The 9,064-nt window shown below is 54.0% G+C and overlaps 1 protein-coding gene across 4 annotated transcripts in view; it reads left to right on the forward strand.

Annotated features, from left to right (window-relative positions):
* The window catches only part of SMPD4 (sphingomyelin phosphodiesterase 4), a 30,474-nt gene extending 26,447 nt beyond the window's left edge, over positions 1-4,027 (forward strand). For all 4 annotated transcript variants that reach the window (XM_037823513.1, XM_037823514.1, XM_037823515.1 and 1 more), the window contains one exon: positions 83-4,027. In XM_037823513.1, coding sequence (XP_037679441.1) covers positions 83-412 — 330 coding nt within the window. In that variant the 3' untranslated portion in view covers positions 413-4,027. The remainder of the gene's footprint in view (positions 1-82) is intronic.
* The last annotated feature ends 5,037 nt before the right edge of the window (positions 4,028-9,064 follow it).

The raw sequence follows: 9,064 nt of genomic DNA on the forward strand, positions 1-9,064 counted from the left end.
ACCAGCGTCCTCGGGAACGTGGGGGGAGCGCGGGCCTGCGTCCGGGGCCGGCAGCCTGAGGCCCCCACTCTACCCCCTCCAGTTCGCAGGCCAGATGGCCACCCTGTGCGCCCGCGCCGACTTCCTGGGCAGCTTCTCCCGCTACCACCTCCTGGAGCCCGCGCAGGCCGGCTGGCACCCGCGGAGCCCTGTGGGGCCCGGCCGAGCCGCCCTCCGGGCCCGGGGCCCCCGGCTCAGCCTGCGCCTCCTGGGCAGCTACCACACGCTGCTCTCGCTGCTGCTGGCCTTCTTCACGGCCTCCCTGTTTTGCGTCGGGCCCCTGCCCTGCGCCCTCCTCCTGGCCCTGGGCTACCTGCTCTACGCCGTGGCCATGACGCTGCTCACCGAGCGGGTGAAGCTGCACCAGCCCTGAAGGCCGGGCGGGACGCGGGGGCTGCTGCACACAGCCCGGCCCCTCCGTGGGCCCAGCAGGCACCCGGGCACGGCGCCCGAGGACTCACAGCCGAAGCAGCTCTCGAGGCCTCGTTTGTTGTTTCCTGGCTGATTGGGGCTCCCACTGTGTGACACCCAGGCGCTATGTGCTGCCTCAGGGCAGACGGTGCAGTGCGACCTCCGCTCTCCCTCGTGACCCCAGGACCGTGGAGAGGCGGCCGCGGCTTCCCCAGTCCCTGGTTGTAAACGCAGGTGCTGCCACCACACGCGACAAAACAAGGCGCGTCCCTGTCTTCCCCCGGCTGCCCCCAGGCTGGACCCGAGAGCCCCGTGCTGAGGCGGTGGAGCCCCCTGGGAGCAGAGGTGCCGACGGGTGCTGAGCTCAGGCCCCTCGTGGCCCCCGGGCCTGCGCATGTCCCCCCTGCCGTGCCTGCCGCCGGCGCTGCCCCTCCCCAGGCATTGGGGTACAGTCCACGGGTCAGCCCCGGCTTCCAGCCTGTGACCAAAGACAGGCACAAGCCGTGTCATGTCCCCAATAAAATCAGGCGCCTAAAGACGGAGTCACCTTCGTTAAAACTTGAGCTTCCAGAACACAACAGTTACACATTCACCCTCAAAACCAGCAACCGCGAGTCTCACTCCCCCTTGGCCCCACCAGAGAGAACAGTCTCTGCAACCGTCTCCAGCCGGCCTTGGTTTCTGACGCATGTGGGATGGTTGTTAAACGTTTTAAGTTTTGCAAATCGTAAATGTTAGGTTTTGTATTTTGAAGTAAGGTGGCCTTTTTCCTATGAGCAAAAATCAAACGGACTTCTCGGCAGCCAGGACTCTGAATAAACCCTGTCCCGGCTCCAGGCAGCGTCTGGCTGCAGGATTTGTTCTCCGGGTCACGGGCCTGCGTGGGGTCCCCCAGGGAGCTCAGGAGCTGCAGGAACAGCTGCGGGGGCCCCACCGCCCCCTGCCCAGGGCCAGTGAACCTGGTGGTCGTCTCTGTTTTCCTCACCCAAAGGCCCGTGAGCTTCTGCAGCAGCAACAGAGCAGGCAGGTCTCAGCGAGACCCCTGCGGGGGGAGGCGGGGTCCCCGGGGTGCTTGGGCTGCAGGCTCCCTCCACATGGCCTCGGCAGGCACGCGGCCTCTGCCCCCCGGGTCTGCCTGGAGCACTCGTTGCTTCTGAAGCTTTGCGCGTGCTGGGTCACGTCTGCAGCTGACGCCCTGCCTGCCCGCGCCCCAGGAAACCGCTCTTAAATCTAACCCATCCCTGCGGGTGGACCCCGTGTCAATACAGCCTTCCAAGGAGGTGACTTCATTCAGGATGGGTCTGACCCTCTTACTGGAGTCATTTATAAACAAAATGAAATTTAAAGAGAAATCCAGGGAAGCTCTAGGGAAGCAAGAAGCTGCAGTGAACCCAGAGGAGAAGGGGGAGGACGGCAGATGCCGCCGTGTGCCCGGCCATGTGGCAGGACAGCCCAGGATCGCCAGCAGCCGGGCGTCAGGGAGAAAGCATCGCCTGGTGATGCCTTGGTTTGGACACTTTCTTGGTCTCAAAACAATAAGCAAAATAACTTCTTGTTGTTCAAGCTGAACATTTCCTGGTATCTGCTCTCAGCAGCCCTGGAAACGAGAACACAGCACACACAGCCGTGGGGAGCCGGGCCGCACTGCAGGATGCCTGTGCGCCGCCCACCGGGACGGCTCGGAGGGAAACAGGCCCTGACGCAGCAGAAGCCGCCCTCCGGCTGGTGCCCGTGTGCCCCGAGACCTGCGGCCCACGACAGACATGACGTCGTCGCCGTGTTTGACGGGGGGTGGGCACTGGGGCCCCAGACGCGCAGGGCAGCCCACCGTGGCCCTCAGCCGGGGGCAGGGGCGGCCTCCACGGACAGCAGCCGGGAGGGTTAAACGCCCCCCGTTCGCTTGGTAGGTCGGCTGCTTTCGGTCGTTTGCTGGGGATGGGCTATTATTTCTGCAGGTTCTGACTGATCTTTGTCTCAAGTCAAAAGCAGCAAAATGAGCGTGTTTGGCCAGACAAGGTTCTGGGGTCCCCACGGCGCCCCTCAGTTTCCCCAACCGACTCTCCCGTGAGGGCACCGTGGCCCCCTGTGGCCCCCACGGCTCCTCCCCTCCGCACTCCCCACCCCCTCACCAGCACATCCCCTGTGCTCTTTCTCCTTCACTGAAAACACTCGGGCCTCCGACACCTTCAAGAGCAAAACCAAACAAGATGTCCCATTTCATCCCTCACCCGTTAACCGTGAAACAGCCGCCTGGGGCACCCAGCCTTGGCCATGCTGGGACTCAGGAGCGCGTGTGGCAGAGGAAGGGGCTGGGGGTGGCCCAAGCAGCTGATGCTGTACCCGGAGCCCTCCCGGCCCACTGCCTTTCTTGACAAACTCATCTCAGGGGCATCACGACCCCAAGCCCTGGTGCAACTGAGGCGGAGGCGGCTCAGACTCAGGCTCTGCTGGACAAGCCACCGGACATACCACAGACATGCTCACCCACAGGGCCGAAGGCAGGTGCCAGTCGTCCCCGAGGACCCTGTGGGGACCCGGCAGCAAGGCAGAACTCTTAGTCGCTCCCCCAATTTGCCTGTGCCCCCCACCCCCTCATGTACCCCTAACCGAGCCCACACCCAAGTGGCCACCTCCAGGGAGCCTGTCAACACCTGGCCACAGGTGCTGGGCAGCCAGGGAGAGCACAGCGGATCGCACCACATCCCCCTGGCCCTTGGGGGGACACTGGCCCCTCACCCCTAAGACCTCCTTGGGCACCTGAGGTCCTGTGCACGCCCCTCTCCACGGGTGCCTGGTCTGCCCCCGCGTCTGAACCCCTTCCTCTGCTTCCCTTTGCCCCACGAGGTGGATGGTGGAGAGACAACTCCAGGCTCCACCCTCCACAGAAGCTTTAAACAAGAACTGGAAGGAACGCCTTTCCCAAAGCCCTGAAAACAGTTAAAGGGCTACGGCAACGAGGCGCACGTGGGACCCCAGCCAAAGCAAAAACAGCCACGGCACCTTGCCGGGCCTCCCCCGTCCCCTCTGGCTCCAAGGCAGGTCCCTGCTTAGGTTACTGGGCGCACGTATGTCCACACCAGTTGGGGCAGCCCCACTGCAGGTTCACCATCCCGAAAGTCACCCTGCACGCAGGTGGCTCACTGGACCCCACGGGACAGCCGAGCTCAGTTCCCCAGGGCAGAGGATGGCGGGCTGTGGAGCGTATAGTGCAGCACCCGGGACCACGAGAAAACCATTTCCCAGGGGAACGGGGATATTTAAATGTCCCAAGTTGCAACCAAGGAGTAGAAAACATACAAAGAAATAGGAAGTGACGGTTCATGCAAAGGAACAAGATAAAGAGTTAGAAACCATCAGTGAGGAAGATCAGATCTTGGAAATATCGGACAAAGACTTCTAAGATACCGTCCTAACCAGGACATAGAATGAGGCTAGAGAATGGGTGGCTTAATACGTGCAGAATTTTTAACTAGGTTGAACTTTTGTGATTTGCTAACTGCTTGTGAAATCGTACAATGAAAGTTATCACTGTTGTGTATACCTGTTAAAATTCACAATAAAAAAGATTGGAAAAAAAACATATATAAACCTAGTAACACATCTCCAGAATATATGAAGCAAATATTGAGCAACTAGGCAAGAAAAAGAAATAAAAGACATCTAAGTTATAAAAGGAAGAAGTAAAATTATCCCCGTGCACAGACGACATGACCCTATATAGAAAACCCAGGAGAATCTATGAGAAAGCTACTAGACTAATAAGCAAATTGAGCCAAGAGGTGGGGTCCCAGATCAATACAGAAAATCCGTGGTGTTCCCATACACCAGCAACGAACAATCCAAATGGAAATCAAAAAAACAATTCCACTTTCAATAGCAACTAAGAGATGAAAGGCTTGTGCCGTGTGTGTAAAGCAGCGGCTCCGTCTCCCAGGCTCGCACCAGGAGGGCAGTTTCTCTCCCAGTCCCCAGACTTCCCCTGGAGCTCCGCCGGTGACGTCTGTGCACAGGAGCTGCGGGTGGCTGTGAATTCTCAAAATAGTCCACAACTGGGCTTTGGAGATTGAAAATTGTCGGCTAAATTCTTCTTACTGGCTTGTAAGGGGTTCAGCATCTGCTCATGTCCTGTCTCCCCTTGGGGAGACCAGGATTTCCTTAGATTTCAAGTTGGCTGTTGACATACAACTTCCACTCAAATGGGGTCAGTAAAAAATCTGAATTTTCAGATGATCTGGAGAGCAAAACTCTTTCCAGCTTACTACATCTTTAAGCAGAAGCTGGAAACCCTTTTTAGCTTTTATCTGTGTCCCTCCCACCATTTTTAAAGTAGTTGCCAGAGGGAATAAAATGCATATCTTTAATTATCACAATCTACTTGGGCTTCATTGAGTTACTACAGATGTAATATAGGAATCTTGAAACTGTATAGTTCAATTTCCCATATTTTTTGTGTTATTCTTATGGTTTTTATATCCATAAAGGTTATAAAACCAGTCTTTTAAAGTAATTAAAAGAATAGAATAAAACATAGTCTTTTAATTTCTTGTTTGTATTTTGCCATTTGAGTTTTTTCTTTGCTTATTGACAGTCTTTCTTATTGGACATATGGTATTATCACATACTTTTCTGCACACAAACTATATTTTTGTTTCAATGCCTAATGCTGTCGTGGTGGGATTTCCTCGCAATGAGCTGCACCCACTACCGGCTGGCTACTCTTGGGCATTCCATTCATTAGCGGTTTCTTCTGGAAAATGACAATCCTCTTTCTCATTCTTGAAGAATCTCAAACTTGGGTTCGGCTCTGGTTTTTCCTTCCAGCTCTCTCATGGCTTCCACTGTTTTTAACTGAGAGGACAGTCCTACAAGCCAGCTGTTTGTTTGTTTCCTTGCAAGCTTCTAAGTTTGGCCTTTTGTCCATTGGCAGATTTCCTCCTGTCATCCCGGTGGTGATTATCTTTTTCACTAGCCTTGTAGCGTGCTGAGTGCCCCTTGGAAGACTGGGCTGGATGGCGTCTCGGTTTTGGCATCTCCAAATACTGCCTCAGATACCTTCTCTCTCTTCTTGCCTCTAGGATCCCAATTCCACGTGTGTTCGACTGAATTCCTGAATAGCTGGTGCTGGTACTTAACTCTTCGTCCTTTCCCACATGTCCTCCTCCTCCTCTGTCCTGAGGCTGACACCGTGTTCCAGCCGGGCCGGCTCTACCCAAGGCCACGTCTAATCTGGTCTTCAACCCATCCAGTTAGTGAGTTCTTTCCTTCTGTGAGGTTAAAAGTCATGAAAATACCACTGGAATCGTTTTCCTTCCTTAAGCGTTCCCATTCTCTGCCCAAACTAGAAACTTCTCTTTTATGTCGTTAACCTGGTAAGTGGAATACTTTTCAGATCCATCGAGTACCTTTTCAATCACCTTTACCACGTGGCACGGCTTATGTCCCATAAAACACGCCAGTAAATATGAAATTTACATGAGTTTGACAAAGTTACAGGAAGTGGGTGCAACCCTGACAAGAATCCTCAGGAGTGTGCAGAAACGAAAGGCCTAAAGGAGAACGCTAGTGGAAGCCAGGAAGGCCTTCTAGAAACGGACTCTGTTGTTCACTTATTTTATAATCACATCAGTTTCTTTACCAGCACTTTGAAAAATGAAAACAACTATGCATAGACTGTAAGTCAGTATCCTGAGCCTGCACGGGGGGTAAACTCCAAGCTAGGTTCAGGCTCAGCCAGGATCCGACTCCAGATTTCAAGAAACACTCACGTGATCAAATCTCAAAGCAAGCTTCCTTCTTCCTTCCGTCTTTGATGCACATCTCTAGATAAACTCCCGGCCTCGGCCCAAACCTCTACACCCTGACACAGTCTGTCGCTGTGCACAGCGTCCTCTGGAAGAAAAATCCCGGTCATCCATGAGGGAAGCAACCAGCCCACAGCCAACGGGGTTTTCAGCCTCACATGTGCCTGGTCACACGTTTTCTAGTTCTGGGCTCTTCACGCCCGGCTGAGATCCAAGTTACTATCTGGTGTCATTTCCTTTCAGCCAGAACAATTTTCTTCGGTGTTTCTTCTAGTACAGGTCTCCTGGGAACTCTAAAATGTTTTCATTTCACCTTTTTCTTTTTTTTAAGTTTTATTTTGAAATAATTTCAAAGTTACAGAACAGTTGCAAAAGTAATACAAACTCCTTACAGAGCAGAGGATTCCAACATTCCCCAGCCCCGGAGGCCAGATCCACCAATTCTAACGTTTTGCCACATTTGCTGTATCACTCAATAATCTCTCTCTCAGCTGGAAACATCTGAGAGTAGCTTACACACATCCTACTACTGGAATATTTAATACTTCCTTGCACACTTCCTCAGAGCAAGGCTCTTCATTGTGTATCCGTAAGTGCAGTTATCGAGATGAAGAAATTGAAGTTGACATAAAACTCACAGCCAATATTCCAAATTTTCCTTTTGTCCCAATATCCTTGTGTAGCCTTTGCTTAGATCCCGTCCGGTACTGTAACACGATAATGATTTTGCACTTTCCAATATCCCCCAACTCTCCCACCCTCCTCGGCAATTACGCACATCCCCGCACGTGCTCTCTGCTCTGTGCCTTTGTTAATGTCCCAAGGTTAACATCGGGGGAAGCTTTGCCCAGGGATGATCTCTGAGAGCAGTGAACTTGGCCGGCAGTCGTGGGGCACACTCTGCGTCCGTTCCCACTAAGCCCTGCCTTCCCCTCTGGTCAGTGCGGACCATCCCAGCAAGGACCACCAAGGACGAGGACCCCAGGCAGGCCCCCAATAAGTGCCCCATCTCACTCGCCAAGCTGGACTTGTCCGAGTCACCCTCTGACCTGCCGGGCCCTGGCGGCTGGGTGGAAGGCCGCCCTGGTACACGGCCTCCTGCCTCACCCGGAACGACGGCCGTGGTCGGTAGGACGCCGCGGAGCAGAGCACGAGTGGGGTGCGGAGTCCACGGGGGAGCTCCCGGGGCCGCCCGCTTGCTTGACTGTTGTGACCCCCGTGTGAGTATGGGGACGCCCCAGGAGTGCGAGTTACAAGAACAAAAGGTGATGAAATTTGTGAAGATGGCAGATGCGATGCTTCTGCAGTCGGCGGTGGGGTGGCTCGGGCAGGCCGTCTCGGGAAAGACAGGAAAACGCACGCACTGCGGGAGGAGTCACAGTTACCAAGATACACGGATTCCACCGCAGCCTTCGGAACAGGCTCTCGGCACCCAGAGATGATATGAAGTGCTGGCCTGTCGGTTTTTAAAAGAAGGAGGGCACAAAAAGGCCCAAGCAAAGGTTAGAGCTTTCTTAGGATTGGGATCCCAAACCCTGGACTCGGGGAGGATGAAGACAGCGACACTGACATGGCGGTGACGGGCGTCCCATCCAGAGGGAGGCCACACCCCAGGGCAGCGCGGCCCAGGCCGGGGGCTCGGTGCGTCTGCGGGAGGGAGGGCTCCGCTACGGAGCTTCCTGAATTGGGAGAAACCTTCTGGTGGCACCCAGGGAACTTTCAGTGACTTGGACGGTGCCCTGTGGATGGTGGGAATTAGCTTCAAGTCTCAAGAGGCAGAAAAACTCAGTATCATCAGTGCTAACCCAGACTTGGGACAAAAGCTGCATAATTTTCAAGGCACTGCTGGGACTTGGCCCCTCATGTCCTGGCCGATTCCAGCCTGCAGAGATGGACAGATGACACCGTGACCGTCCCCATCCACAGTGTGGGGAACTACTGAAGGTCAGGCAAGGTTAAAAGAACGAGGCATGAGACAGGCAATCTATGACCCAAGGTTTACGGGTCCTGATGTGCTATGTTTACAGGAGAAATTTGGAAAAAGATCATTAATTCAGGACCCAGGGAATGCGGCAGTGCTTTAGCAGCCCTCAGGTCCCCAAGTGGGAGATTCGTGCACTGTGGGAAGCCACGACTGACCTTACAGTCTAGACAATAACAGAGAGTAAGAAGACAATAAAGGAATCAAACCCAGGAAACAAAGTCAAGAACAACTCAAAGAAGAAATAAATCCTACAAAGGGTCCCATTAGAGTAACCCATAAACCAGAGGGGGCCAACGTCTTACGAGCAGGCATTGCCCATGCAGAGACAGATGGGAAACAATGTTGTGTGATTGGTCTCTGGAATATCCTGAAACCCAAACAACAATTTCCTAAACCTGACACCTCTGAAGGGGCAGTAACTGTGATGCCCACGGCCCCTAGGGCGGATGGTTCTGTGGGTGCCCCCCCTGGGCCTCCGCCCTGAGGAGAGCCCTAGGTTGCCCGCACAGGAGAGCTCTACAAGGGGACACCAGGGCCACGTGTGGAGCTCACCATACGTTTGACCCCCAAAATAAGCAAAAAACATGAGGCATTAGTAGATAGAGGGGCTGAATGTATTTTGATATATGGAAATCCTGAAAAACAGTGAGAGCACTGGGTTCCTGACAATGGCTTTGCCAATCCTGCCATATGGGTAAAATGGACGTTTAACTCTTGCAATCGGTACTTACCCCCCAAATGAATATATAGTACATATACCCCCCAAACGGGAAAATGTTTTATAGATTGATGTTCTAATGGCTCATGCTATCCACAATACTACAGGTGA

The sequence above is a fragment of the Choloepus didactylus genome, assembly GCF_015220235.1.
Source record: "Choloepus didactylus isolate mChoDid1 chromosome 23 unlocalized genomic scaffold, mChoDid1.pri SUPER_23_unloc1, whole genome shotgun sequence".
NCBI lineage: Eukaryota > Metazoa > Chordata > Mammalia > Pilosa > Megalonychidae > Choloepus > Choloepus didactylus.